Source organism: Mandrillus leucophaeus, unplaced genomic scaffold (assembly GCF_000951045.1).
Source record: "Mandrillus leucophaeus isolate KB7577 unplaced genomic scaffold, Mleu.le_1.0 Scaffold67, whole genome shotgun sequence".
In the NCBI taxonomy this organism is placed as follows: domain Eukaryota; kingdom Metazoa; phylum Chordata; class Mammalia; order Primates; family Cercopithecidae; genus Mandrillus; species Mandrillus leucophaeus.
This window is the reverse complement of record NW_012107252.1, coordinates 5,176,786-5,190,830: the sequence shown is the minus strand read 5'-3', so window position 1 is coordinate 5,190,830 and position 14,045 is coordinate 5,176,786. Positions and strand designations below refer to the sequence as shown.

Genomic DNA, 14,045 nt, shown 5'->3' with positions numbered 1-14,045 from the left:
CAGGAGATCAAGACCACGGTGAAACCCCGTCTCTACTAAAAATACAAAAAATTAGCTGGCTGCGGTGGCGGGCACTTGTAGTCCCAGCTACTCAAGAGGCTGAAGCAGGAGAATGGCGTGAACCCAGGAGACGGAGCTTGCAGTGAGCTGAGATCGGGCCACTGCACTCCAGCCTGGAGGACAGAGCAAGACTCCGTCTCAAAAACAAACAAACAAAAAAAGAACAAGCTTCTGACAAACCAGAAAGATGATAACAAAAGGAATGGTGGTATGTATTAAATGTATAGTTAATTGTAGAGCTAAGATGAAATGAGGGTTAAAAGAGAGTTCACATGTGATAGTTATATGATCTGACAATCTGGATATAGTATAACTTTTTTAAAGTGGAAAGATGGGGAGAACATGTCCAAAAAAAACATTTTGGTAACTGGTGAAATACTGACATTGCTATTCTGAAACTTGTGCGTCATATGAGATAAAGCAATTAAATATGATATTCTATCCTTTGTATGCCTGAAAATCGGGATTCTGTGTAGAAGAAAATAAAAACATAAAATAGATGTTCCGTAAAATCCACAAGGGTACTCAGTTTGAATTGGGAATATCAGTAATAAGTTATGAGGTATTTTAGCTTTGGAGTGAAAAATACATTCTTCTAAGCGGTTCTGTCCACTGAAAAGACATGGGACCAATGAACAACCTCATAGCAATGAGTGACTCTACTGCTCAGATTGTGATCTTGAAATAGTTTATCCGGACAGCATACTTAAAAGAAGAGTCTGGAATATTTTTTCAAACTAGGTAACAAAGAAGTAATAAAAGAACTACTAGGGTTGTAACAAAAGGATTTAAAAGCCAAATTGAAGAGGGTTCCACAGGCCAAACATGGGATAGTTTTATGCATCAGTTAATGACAATAATGGCGAGGGTTGAATCACATCAAATTGGATTTAAATCTGTGAATTCACAGTAATGCCTGCCTCACCTTAGGAACAAGCATGTATCATATTTTTCTATATGAACTGTACCGTTGAATTGTCAAATAGATGAGGGAAAGTTCCTGTTTATGGAAGTATACTACTTTATAAAGAATTGTAATATTAGATCATTGTTTTTGCATCTTGTATTGAGTTGACAGTTTTAGGCTATGAGCGTCAGTGTCTGCCAACATAACCAAAAGAAGCACAACCACGTGTTACGTGTGTGTCTCCTAATGGAAGAATACAAAACCACTAAGGATTCTGTAACCTCTAGAAACAACTACCAATTTATAGAAAATGCCGAGGCGTAAGATTTTCCAAAACCTAGTAGATTAAAAGTTGAGATTGTTTTTGGAGACAAAACTATAGTGTCAAGGGAGACACAGTTGGATAGTAAAAAAAAAAAAAATTCTGTGATCACCATAAGAGTATTTTTTGTTTTTTTTTCTAATGAGATTTGTAATGTCTTTCTGGTTTGGCAGGTAATGTTATGTTGCTTAAACCATGTAGTGTTTAAAAGAACTTTTACTCATTAACTTATTCGTTTGTTTTATATTTTTTTCTGTTTATATTTTACTATTTTTAAAAGTTTTAAAACTGTACATTTTTAAAACAGTGGAAAGAGATCAAAGATACTGTATAAATAGGAGCATTGTCTCTGAGAACCCTGGATGCAATATGACCAAGAACACGTGCCTATTAAAATGAGACAAGGAAACAACCACAGCTTTTATGACTGGGTACTGCTTCTGCCTCTACTACTCCATCTAGAGGAATGTATTAACCTGTCCTTCAAAATCTGTCACTGATTTGTCCACTTATATAGAGAGTTGGTAGTTTCATTTGCATTTGTGCTTGTTCTCCTATTGTAGTGGTTCTTACCTTGATTGGTTGGAAAATACCTACCTGCTAGAGGCCCTGTCCCTAGAGATTCTGATTCTGAAGCTCTGTAGTGGAGTCTGGGTGTCCTTTTGTTGTTTGTATAATGTTCACAGGCAATTGTGCTGAAAAGCCATTTTCCGGCTGGGCATGGTGGCTCACGCCTGTAATTGGGAGGCCGAGGCGAGTGGATCACTTGAGGTCAGTTCAAGACCAGCCTGGCCAACATGGTGAAACCCTGTCTCTACTAAAAATACAAAAATTAGTTGGGTGTGGTGGTGCGCACCTGTAATCCCAGTTACTCGGGAAGCTGAGGCAGGAGAATTGCTTGAACCTGGGAAATGGAGGTTCCAGTGAGCCAAGATCATGCCACCGCACTCCAGCCTGGGCAACAGAGTGAGACTCTGTCTCAAAAAAAAAAAAAAAAAAAAGCCATTTTCCTACCCCGTTACCAGATTGTAAAGTTTGGGTTAGGACAGCAGTGTCATACAATTAGTTATTGAGTCTAGTCTGTTGCTCTTAACTCTTCCCTGCCCTTTTCCTTATCTTGTTCTCTACTTCTCTTGCCTTTATTACCCTCCTAGACTATGGAATTGATCTCCTAATGGTCTTTTAGTTGATATTTAAACCCCTCAGATCCATCCTTCAGGCTGCTACTAGAGTGATGGTTGTAAATTGATAATTAGATCCTGTTAACTCGGCATGAAAGATGGATGGATCCTCATTACCTGTAGAATAAAACTCAATCTCCCCTAAGAAATCCTTCACAAACTGACTCGTGGCCTACTTTGCCAGATATCTCTTTCCCCACAGAAGGGTCCCCTCCTTCCCTAGCACTACTCATGCTGAACTATTTGCAAACCTGAATATTCTTTTTAATGCTTTCTGTTCTTGGAATTATCCATTTTCCAGCTTTGGAATTTATCTTTAAGGATTCTTTTTTTTTTTTATCTTTAAGGATTCTTAAATCACCTGTAGTAAAACCTTTTCTGATAGCACTTATGTTTCAAGTAGAATTGACGTTTCTTCGTGATTACTCCTTCTTCCCTGATATGAATTTTTTTCATCATCCTTGTAACCTTTTATTGTACTTAACTTGTCTACAAGTTTTTATAGCGAAACTGTGACCTGTGTGAAGACAGGGACTCTTTATTGTATTTCTAGCACAGTCCTTGGCATATAGTCTGCCCCTACCCTACACCCGTCTTAGAAATGCAGTGAATACTATACATTTCACTGACCAGATTGTCCTCCTTTAATCTGAGGAAAATGATCCACATTCTCGTTCATCTAACTTTCAGTGCCTCCTTATTTGGCATACATATCCTACAGGAAAGTGGGAATTTGCACATTTAGTCTGTTTGTTTAAAATAAATGAAATGCCTTATATCAAAGGAAATGAAACTCAGGAGAAATTAAGATTAACAATACCTATTGATTTTGCATTTTGACATTTTCTGTTTGTTATAATTCTGAATACAGTGTCAAATTAGTAAGTGCTGCTAATATGTAATTATTTGATAGGTTATTTGATAGGTTCCATACTTTGTGAAAAGTACCAAAATGATCAGCTTTCTGTATCAACCATTCATATCCCTTTTTTCCTAGCCCTCCTTGAATCCAGAAGCTGGCAAACAGAATCAGCCATGCAGACCTATTGGGACACCTTCTGGAGTATGGGGTAGGTAGATTTTGCCATTTTAAAGGCACAACTTAAAATTTTTTTCTTAGCAGGGAGAGGAGCAGAGATTCCTTATCTCTTTTTATCTCTTGTTTCTCATCTCATGCATTTGCCCATGGTAACTAGCATTCTACTGTAGCAGGTTACTCTGCCTCCCAACCCCCAAACACAATTGAAATGTTACCATGGTAGTGGAGTCACAGTACAGCTGAGAGCTTATAGAACCCTGAATTTGGAAGCAGTTGTTTTGGTGGTGGTGTTTGTTTCTTTGTTCGTTTGAGACAGTCTCATTCTGTTGCCCGGGCTGTAGTGTAGTGGCATGATCTCAGCTCACTGCAGCCTCCACCTCCATAGCTGGGACTACACCACGCCTGGCTAATTTTTGTATTTTTAGTCCAGACAGGGTTTTACCATGTTGGTCAGGCTTGTCTCGAATTCCTGGCCTCAAGTGATCCACCCACCTTGGCCTCCCAAAGTGCTAGGATTACAGGCGTGAGCCACCGTGACCAACAAGGAAGCAGATTTTAAGTAGAAAACGTTCATAAAAAGTAACTTTTAATTAACATTGCTAATTCAGTTTTTATTTTTTTTATTTTTATTGTTTTTGAGATGGAGTCTCACTCAGTCGCCAGGCTGGAGTGCAGTGGCACAATCTCAGCTCACTGCAACCTCTGCCTCCCAGATTCAAGCGATTCTCCTGCCTCAGCCTCCTAAGTAGCTGGAATTAACAGGCGCACGCCACCATGCCTGGCTAATGTTTGTATTTTTTGTAAAGATGGCATTTTGCCACAGGGTTTGCCAACCCAGGCTGGTCTCGAACTGCTGGACTCAAGTGATCTGCCCACCTCACCACCTCCAAGTGTTGGGATTACAGGCGTGAGCCACAGTGCCTGGCCCTCGGATTTATTCTTGTTTTGTTCATGCTTGACTGATCACACTGTACATCAGACATATTGTGCCCCTGAAGGACTACTAACATCTTTGGACTTTCTGGCTGATTTATAAATTTAGTATCAAGTTCCTCGTATGCTGCATTTTTTTGTACAGTTCCTGAGTAATCTCACTTTTGAGAGTATTAAGTGCATACTAGGGAATGTTTAATGCCTCTGTCTCAACTGTCAATTGTTTTGTTGACTAAGGCCTTTGTATAAACTGTGCTTCATGTTACACAACAGGTTTTATATTCTTTTGTCTCTCCACTATTGTACTTCACAGAAAACCCACCTAGTGCCAAGCAACCCTCCAAGATGCTAGTTATCAAAAAAGTTTCCAAAGAGGATCCTGCTGCTGCCTTCTCTGCTGCATTCACCTCACCAGGATCTCACCATGCAAATGGGAACAAACTGTCATCCATGGTTCCAAGTGTCTATAAGAACCTGGTTCCTAAGCCTGTACCACCTCCTTCTAAGGTATGATTTAGAATCAAGGTGTAAGAACCTTGTACAAGAGAGGTTTGGGAATAAATTAGAAAAAAATTAATAAATTTGTTTTTTCTTGCCAAGTCAGTCACCAGATATCCATTTAGTACCTATTATATGTATAGTATTGTACTCTGTATCCAGACTCTACTCCTGCCAGCTGGATTTTTAGTAGACCTCTCATACTCATTAGCTTCATCGCCTCGTAATCTTTCTCCTGATTTGCAGCTTTCTTTTTTTCCTTTTTTATTTTTTTTTTGAGACAGGGTCTCACTCTGACACCCAGGCTGGAGTGCAGTGGCACAATCATGGCTCAGTGTGACCTCAGCCTCCCAGGTAGCTGGAACTACAGGGGCACACCATAATGCCTGGCTTTTTAATTTATTTTTTGTTTTGTTTTGTTTTTTGAGATGGAGTCTCGCTGTGTCGCCCAGGCTGGAGTGCAGTGGCGCGATCTCGGCTCACTGCAAGCTCCGCCTCCCGGGTTCTCGCCATTCTCCTGCCTCAGCCTCCTGAGTAGCTGGGACTACAGGCACCTGCCACCACGCCTGGCTCATTTTTTTTGTGTTTTTAGTAGAGACGGGGTTTCACTGTGTTAGCCAGGATGGTCTTCATCTCCTGACTTCGTGATCCGCCCGCCTCAGCCTCCCAAAGTACTGGGATTACAGTCGTGAGCCACCGTGCCTGGCCATGCCCAGCAATTTTTTTTTTTTTTTTTTTTTGTAGAGACAGAATCTCATTTTGTTGCCCAGGCTGGTCTCTAACTCCTGGCCTCAAGCAATCCTCCTGCCTCAGCCTCCCAGAGCGTTGAGATTATAGGTGTGAGCCACCACACCTGGCCCCTCTGGTTTTCTGTAATAGCAACAACATCCATCTGATCACTCAGCTTGACTACCTTGGCTACTTCTCTTCTCTTTTCCTCCTTAGTCATTCTCCTCAGACAAGGAATTACAAAGTCCCTGTTATTCTCTCTATGCTGTCCTTCCTTGTTCAGGACTTTGTGTTCTCATATTTACTATTGTAGTATACCTTTCTATTTTCTCATGTCTCTATGTATGTCCTGCAGAACTGCCAGAATGATCATCCCAAAACAATTGAATATATCACATTCCTTCCTGAATCCCTTCAGTGGCTCCAAACCATTTATGGCAGGGATTGGTAATTTTTTTCTATGAAGGGCTAAATATTTTAGGCTTTGCTTGATATACATGATTTTTGTTACACGTTGCTTTTTTTTTTTTTTTTCCAACTCTTTAAAAATGTAAAAATAAATATGAGCTCATGAATCGTACAGAAATGCCTCGGGCAAGATTTGGCCCATGAGTCATAGTTTGCTAGTCCTATAGTCAGTGTGTAGACTAAGCAGAGGCCTGTGAAGTTTCTCATAGCAAAACTCTAATCCATCTTTTGCATCTTACTGCCTCTTTTTTCTCTTTACTTGGGAAGAAATTATTCTGGTGTATGCCATCCTCTCTGAATAATTTTCTTTCTATCTATCTATCTAATCTATCTAATCTATCTATCTATCTATCTATCTATAATAGTGATTGGGATCTCACTGTATTGCCCAGGCTGGTCTTGAACTTCTGGGCTCAAGCCATCCTCCCGCCTTGACCTCACAAAGTGCTAGGATTACAGGCGTGAGCCACTGTGCCCTGCCTTTGAATAAATTCACTGGGAATTATTATTCTAGTGATAATGATTGGAGTTTTCAAGGTAGATTAGATATACAAGAGAAGACGATAGAAGATGATAGAAGAAGAGGAATAAAGAATGGGATAGTACTGAGAAACTAGTTCAGAAAAAAATGGTAAACTATCACAGAAATACAAGTGAGTGAGTTTGTAATAGCAACAGGGGTAACAAGTTGAGGAAAATAACTGAAAAAAAGCCTTAGTGATTATTTTAGGAGACTTTTGAGTTGATGTTTTTAGGGAATAAAGAAGGGCTTTTGGAAATATGTGGAGGTAGTGGCAGCTTTTAACCTTGACAGTAAAAGGAACTAGGTAGAATATAGGTGGTGAAAATGATAAGTGAATGGATGAGGAAGTCTGTCGGAAGAAGCCACTGGAAGCAACTTGAACTGTACTTGGAAGAGAAGAGATGATTAAAGATCATTGGCCAAGAAGAAATATGTGGGAATAAAACTAACTGACAAGTACAGTTATCTTTGAAAAGGGTTTAGGATATGTAGGGTTTATTTTCCTCTGATGTAGAAGGGAAAGAATGTGAATTCAAGTGAAGAGAGCAACTGTTACAAAGAAGGAAACAGCCGAGCACGGAAGTTAACTGCCAGGCTATGGAATAGATAGATTCCACCTTGCACCTTCTTCATCTTACCACCTTGCGCAAGTTTCTTCACTTCCCAGTCTCAGTTTCTTCTTCTATAAAATAGACATTGTAATAGCCACCGTTTTTTTTTGAGGAGTAAATGAGAAAATTTAATGAAATAACTAAAACTGGCATATAATAAGTGTCAGTAAATGGTAGCTATTGTTACCAACCTGCCAGCACACCTTATGTTTGTCCCATTTCTTGAGAGTTTATAAAGACTTTCTTGAGTGTTACTTTAAGATGTCTGCAAGCATTCTGCAGGACTACAGAAAATATAAAAATGAGTAAGAAAATGTCATTGTGTCCTCAAGGATCTCATAAATCAAAAGGTTAAAAAAGTGAGAAGGATAAAAATTATGACACAAAACTTAAGATCACTTTAGCCCTGTTGTGAGTCAGGGGTAGAATGAAGATTGGAAAACTAATATGAAGGCTGCTGCTCTTGAAGCTTGAAGAGGATGGTGACAGTTGGCAGAGAAGGGAGGTGGTAATGGCAGATAATAGGAGGCAAATTAGGCAGCAAAAGAAAACAAGACATTCTTCCCTGGGAAATTAGGGTAACGATGGAAGATCAGGTTTCAGGAAATGTGATTGTGGTTCTGGGTACCTAGGATATAAAATGTTAGAGGGAGGAAGAGGTAAGATAACTAATAAGCAGATGTTGATTTATCCATTCATTTTATCTAAACATTAGCAATACTTAGTATCTGAGTAGTAAACACTGTATGTCACTAGAGGCACAAAATAATACTTGGCCTGTAATCCCAAAGAGTTTACTGTCTAGTGAAGAAACAGATACAAAAAAAAAATTGGGCGCGGTGGCTCACACCTGAAATCCCAGCAATTTGGGAAGCTGAGGTGGGCGGATCACAAGGTCAGGAGATAGAGACCATCCTGGCTAACATGGTGAAACCTCCTCTCTACTAAAAATACAAAAAATTAGCCAGGCGTGGTGGTGCCTCCTGTAGTCCCAGCTACTCGGGAGGCTGAGGCAGGAGAATGGCGTGAACCCAGGAGGTGGAGCATGCAGTGAGCCGAGATGGTGCCATTGCACTCCAGCCTGGGCCACAGAACGAGACTCTGTCTCAAAAAAAAAAAAAAATTGTTCTTCTCTGCCTGGGGAGGGTCATCAAAATCTTTATGGATAACTGGGGTTCAAATACATGATAAAGGAAAGAGAACTGCCATTTGTTGACATTTTACTATGTTGCTTGGTTAGGCTTTTTACACATGTTAAAACATTTACTCCTTTAATCCTGGGATATAGAAATGACATACTGTAGGGTTACATAGCTAATAAGTGATAGAGTCAGACTTTTAACACAGGTCTGACTTCAAAACCAGGGCTCTTTCTACTGTTCCAGAATGCCTCCTCTCTCGAAGGATGAAGAATAGAAGAGGAAGTTGAGAATTTAGTCTTTTGACTCAAACTTAACTAAGTTGAAATCTTTGTGACACTTTTTAGGATTGTGATCTTAAGCAAGTTATTAGATTTTGCTAAACTTTTCTCGACAGTAAATTGGAGCAAGTACTTGGAATATAATTTTTGAAACATCCTAATTAGTAAGTGGACGTTTAAAAACAGTAGTACAGTAGTTCGTTAGAAAGCAAGTAGGTAGGGCATTCTCGGCAGAGGGAACCTGTTACCCAGAAACTGGATGGAGAATATGGTGTGTTTGGAGTAAAGGAACCATAGTGGTTCAGTATGGCTGGTATGTGGAAGTGGATGGTTAAGTGGCTGGTAAGTGGCTGGTATGTGGCTGGTATGTGGAAGTAAGACTTCCTGGAAGCCTGTATAAAAAGAACAGGAGAGACGTTAAAGTAGGTAGAGATGCAATTTTACTTATTATCTACACAATTTTAACGTTTTTAACTGAAACAGTTATAAGTAATTGCTTTTTCTAATGAAGTTCACCTAGTTTAACAGATTACAGAGGAAGAGTACTGAAGCTAGAATGCTAGTATTCTTACATCCATTGAAAAGAAGGGAACTCAAGAGGTAAAGAGAGAACCTAGAGAGTGAAGCATCAGGAAATCAAGTAGGGAAAAAGGGACAGGTTCAGAAAATATTCGTAATGAGCAGTATCACATTTCCCAAAGAAGTCAGGTTTTTTAGAGCTGGCCTTTGTAATATAAGGATGAAAGTTTTGGTTATGAAAGAGTTTTGCTAAAATTGGGGATAGAAGGTGAGTATTGCAGGGAACTAAGCGGTAAGCAATGAATGAGCGAGTGAAAGATACCATGTACTGACTTAGAAGTTTGGCAATAAGAAGGTGGTATATAAGATTGAAAATAAGAAGTCTGGCCTTTTTTTCCTAATTTCAGTAAGGTGGGTTAGCATAATTTGATAAACCCAAAAGGAAAGAGAACAAATAATGCTAGAAAGGGAGGAGGAAATTCCTTTGAACTTGAGGAGCAAATGGCAGAGGAGGTAGGAGAAAGTTTGAGCCCAGTGATTTTAGGATTTTTAGTCCAGTAGAAGAAGATAAGCATTTGAAGTGGAGCAAGCTAGGGTTGGTTCGGAAATTAGAGGAAAAGGAGAGAACATTTTAAAAACAACAACAAGAAAACTGGGTATACAATTCACTTTAATGGACTTTTACATATGTAATCATCTAATAAAAACCGGTGTGGGGCATAATGATTTTTCCAGGGGGTAGTCTAGCTATCCCATATAGCGTTTAAGTTACTGAAAATTAAGTTGAAATAAAATTAGCAGAGATGTAGATACTCTGTTTTATGTAACAGAGTAAATCTTTTGTACTACTATGGCAGAAACCCAAGTGTTTCTGTGCTCTGAATTGACATTGTTTTAAAGACAGGACATCTGGTGACTCTACAACTCAGGGGAAGCCACAAATCATCTTTGAGAGTTAACCTGACACAAGCAACTATCTTTAGATTTTTATCAATGCAAGAAAAAAATTAATCTTCATTCTGGTTGGATCATTGTTTCTCTTATCTGCTTGCTTGTTCTTTTTGGAGGCATTTTGGGATAGTGGAAAGGCAGTTTCATTTACTAGCTGAATAACCTTGAACAAATTGTGTACCTTTCTTATCGTCAGTGTCATTCTCTATTAAAAGTCAGCATAACAATTATTATTCCTGATTGGTTTAAGAATTAAATAAAACTGTGTGACCATCACCTGGTACGTGGTAGATAGCAAAGTTAATTCCATTCCTAAAGCTATTATTGTGTCTTCTTTTAATACCCATCAATCAAGAAAGCAACCAGGAAAGGAATCCATTTCACTCAGGCCCCCTCTTTGTCCTGGAGGTCCTCAGTTCTAAGTGTTTCATTCTGGAAGTAAGTTGGAAGGTTTTCATTTGCTTCAGTACCACTCCTTTGGCTTGCCACATCTTCCTTGGTCTCCTCAGACAGTGTGGTAACTCAGTATTCCAGCTATCCATCGTAGTTGGGGTTATGGCCAGAGTGACAGAATGGGCCCAGACCCTGCAGAGTTGAGTAGATGGGCCTCCAGACCAAATAAATCAGGATTGTTCAACCATTTACAATAGCCACCCTGGCCTGGAACTAGCCTATTGCCATCAGAGTTCCTGGAAAGCTGCAGTTTTGTGACACTTTGTGGGCTATCAGGATTACATCCAAAGTTAACAAACACTACTAAAAAAAGTTTTGGGATTCAATACATTTGAAAAAGGCTACGTAACTGCCTCTCAATTTTTTTTTTTTTTTTTTTTTTTAACCGAGTCTTGCTCTGTCGCCCAGGCTGGAGTAAAGTGGCACGATCTTGGCTCACTGCAAGCTCTGCCTCCTGGGTTCACACCATTCTCCTGCTTCAGCCTCCCAAGTAGCTGGGACTACAGGCACCCGCCACCACGCCCAGCTAATTTTTTGTATTTTTAGTAGAGACAGGGTTTCACCGTGTGAGGTAAGATGGTCTTGATCTCTTGACCTTGTGGTCCGCCCTCCTCCACCTCCCAAAGTGCTAGGATTACAGGCATGAGCCACTGTGCCTGGCCAACTGCTTCTCACATTCTTATGTGCAGTTAAGTGCTTTGAGAAATTGCCAGTAAAAAACTTGTTGAACTTTTTTCACCCTAGCACCTCCCAAACTCATTGAACTAGAGCCCTCTTTTTGGGAAGCCACTATTAATATTCCATGGTTCTTCTGTATCCCATCTACCATTTTCCTTGAAGTGCCTCACCTCCGAAAGAGGTTGCACACTTCCCAAACATGTTAAGACAGTTAAGCCCTGGAAACTTGTTCTCATGTAACATTTCACTCTTTGCTTTATGATTTTATAAGCTGAGATTCTGTTTGTGTGCTTGTTCTGACTGATTTGTTCTTTCATCCTGTGTAGCCTAATGCATGGAAAGCTAACAGGATGGAGCACAAGTCAGGATCCCTTTCCTCTAGCCGGGAGTCCGCTTTTACCAGTCCAATCTCTGTTACCAAACCAGTGGTACTGGCTAGTGGTGCAGCTCTGAGTTCTCCCAAAGAGGTGAGTGAGGATAAAGCAGGAGTCTTTTTCTGAAATTGCCGTTTCCTGTTCACTTAGATAACAAGTGTAATATGTATAGCTGTGACACTTTGTTTTGTAGCTATATTTAGCTGAGAATACTTTCTTTATTGATGTTTTCTGTTAGCATCCAAAAGTGGGCAGTGGCAGTGGCTAAATGGGGTGCCCTGTGGTGGACCAGGGGCATCCTATGTTAGACTGGCATTCTGCTGGTGTCTGTAGAAAGATCAAAGAGGTACCATGTAAGCCAGCTACTCTTAACTGTATAAATCCTGCAAAACTGAAGTCTGCTTAAATAAAAGAATTGTTTGGTTTAAGGCAGAGTGATAAAAATAGGCTACCAGATTCTTGAAGTTAGTGCTAAGTAGAAGAGAACCCCAGTTCTTGCTCTTTGCTGTCAGGAGAAACCTATTTGTGGTATTTGCCCAGAGTCCCTCCAGCACCACCCCTCCAATTGAGATCAGCTCCTCTCGTCTGACCAAGTTGACCCGCCGAACCACCGACAGGAAGAGTGAGTTCCTGAAAACTCTGAAGGATGACCGGAATGGAGACTTCTCAGAGAACAGAGACTGTGACAAGCTGGAAGATGTAAGAGCATCGGCTTTTTCTGGGGTAACCTAGGAATTGTCCTTTGATACCTATGTGAGTTCTTCTTAAAGGATAAAGATGTGGCAAGATTTTTAAATGTACAGAGATAATGTCTGTAGGTGTAACTGCCTTCTAGACCACATAGTAAAGTGAGTTTAATCCTTTTTTCAGCAAAAATTTTAAATTCGGGTTTATTTTAGTAATCACTCACTTATTGAAGTACATCTTGGTTGCTTCCAAGTGTTGGCAACTATGAATAAAACTGCAGTAAACATCCATGTGCAGGTTTTTGTGTTGGCATAAGTTCAACTCCTTTGGGTAAATACCAAGGAGCGCAATTGCTGGATCATATGGTAAGAGCTTGTTTAGTTTGTTAGGAAACCACCAAACTGTCTTCCAAAGTGGTTGTGCCATTTTGCATTCCCACCAACAGTAAATGAGAATTCCTGTTGCTACACATCCTCACCAGTATTCGATACTATCAGTGTTCTGGATTTTGGCCCTCCTGATAGGTGTGTAGTTCTAATTTGCACTTCCATGATGACATACGATGTGGAGCATCCATCTGTATCTTCTTTGGTGATGTGTTTGTTCAGGTCTCTCACCCATTTTTAAATGAGGTTGTCTGTTTTCTTATTGCTAAGTTTTAAGAGTTCTTGGAGTTCTTTTTATATCTTAGTTCATAGTCCTTTATTAGATGTGTCTTTGACTACAGTTTCTCTAAGTCTATGATTTGACTCTTCATTCTTTCTTATTTATTTATTTAGAGAGAGTCTCGTTCTTATCACCCAGACTGGAGTGCAGTGGCGCGATCTGGACTCATTGCAACCTCCACCTCCCGGGTTCAAGCGATTCTGCTGCCTCAGCCTCCCAAGTAGCTGGGATTACAGGCATGCACCACCATGCCCAGCTAATTTTTGTATTCTTAGTAGAGATGGTGTTTCATCATTTTGGCCAGGCTGGTCTTGAACTCCTGGCCTCAAGTGTTCTGCCTGTCTCAGCCTCCCAAAATGCTAGGATTAAAGGCATAAGCCACCACACGTGGCCATATGTATTTATTTATTTATTTGTATTATTTTATTTTTTGAGATGGAGTTTCACTCTTGCCCAGGCTGGAGTGCAGTGGAGCAATCTTGGCTTACTGCAGCCACCGCCTTCCAGGTTCAAGCAGTTCTACTTCAGCCTCCCAAGTAGCTGAGATTATAGGCATGCGCCACCACATGACACAAGTTATTTAACTTCTTAGCTCTGGCCAGAGGACCAGGAAACTACAGTGCAGAACAGGAAGCAGAGGAAGGCGAACCTGCTCCCTTAAAGACCAAGAGCTCAGACCATAACTCTGAAACACAGCCTTGTGGTTCTGATAAGGAGTTAGAGCTGTGAGGATGAAAGAGTACTATTTTCTGGAATGTTTTTGGTTGTAGTAGAGACGAGGTTTCACCATGTTGGTCAGGCTGGTCTCGGATTCCAGAGCTCAGGTGATCCACCCACCTCCGCCTCCCAAAATGCTGGGATTACAGGCATGAGTTGCCATGCCCAGCTGGCCATATTTGTTTTTGAGACAGTGTCTCACTCTGTCGCCCAGGCTGAATGCAGTGGCATTAATGATCACAGCTCACTGCAGCCTCGACCTCGCCTCCTCGAGCGATCCCCCAGCCTCAATCTCCCAAGTAGCTGGGA

At 40.5% G+C, this 14,045-nt stretch overlaps 1 protein-coding gene across 1 annotated transcript in view; it reads left to right on the top strand.

The window, feature by feature from the left end:
• GPBP1L1 (GC-rich promoter binding protein 1-like 1) overlaps positions 1-14,045 on the top strand; it is a 60,017-nt gene that overhangs the window by 41,419 nt on the left and 4,553 nt on the right. The window contains exons 6-9 of the mRNA XM_012001902.1: positions 3,468-3,540; positions 4,756-4,949; positions 11,619-11,759; positions 12,207-12,365. Of these exons, the coding sequence (XP_011857292.1) occupies positions 3,468-3,540; positions 4,756-4,949; positions 11,619-11,759; positions 12,207-12,365 (567 nt within the window). The remainder of the gene's footprint in view (positions 1-3,467; positions 3,541-4,755; positions 4,950-11,618; positions 11,760-12,206; positions 12,366-14,045) is intronic.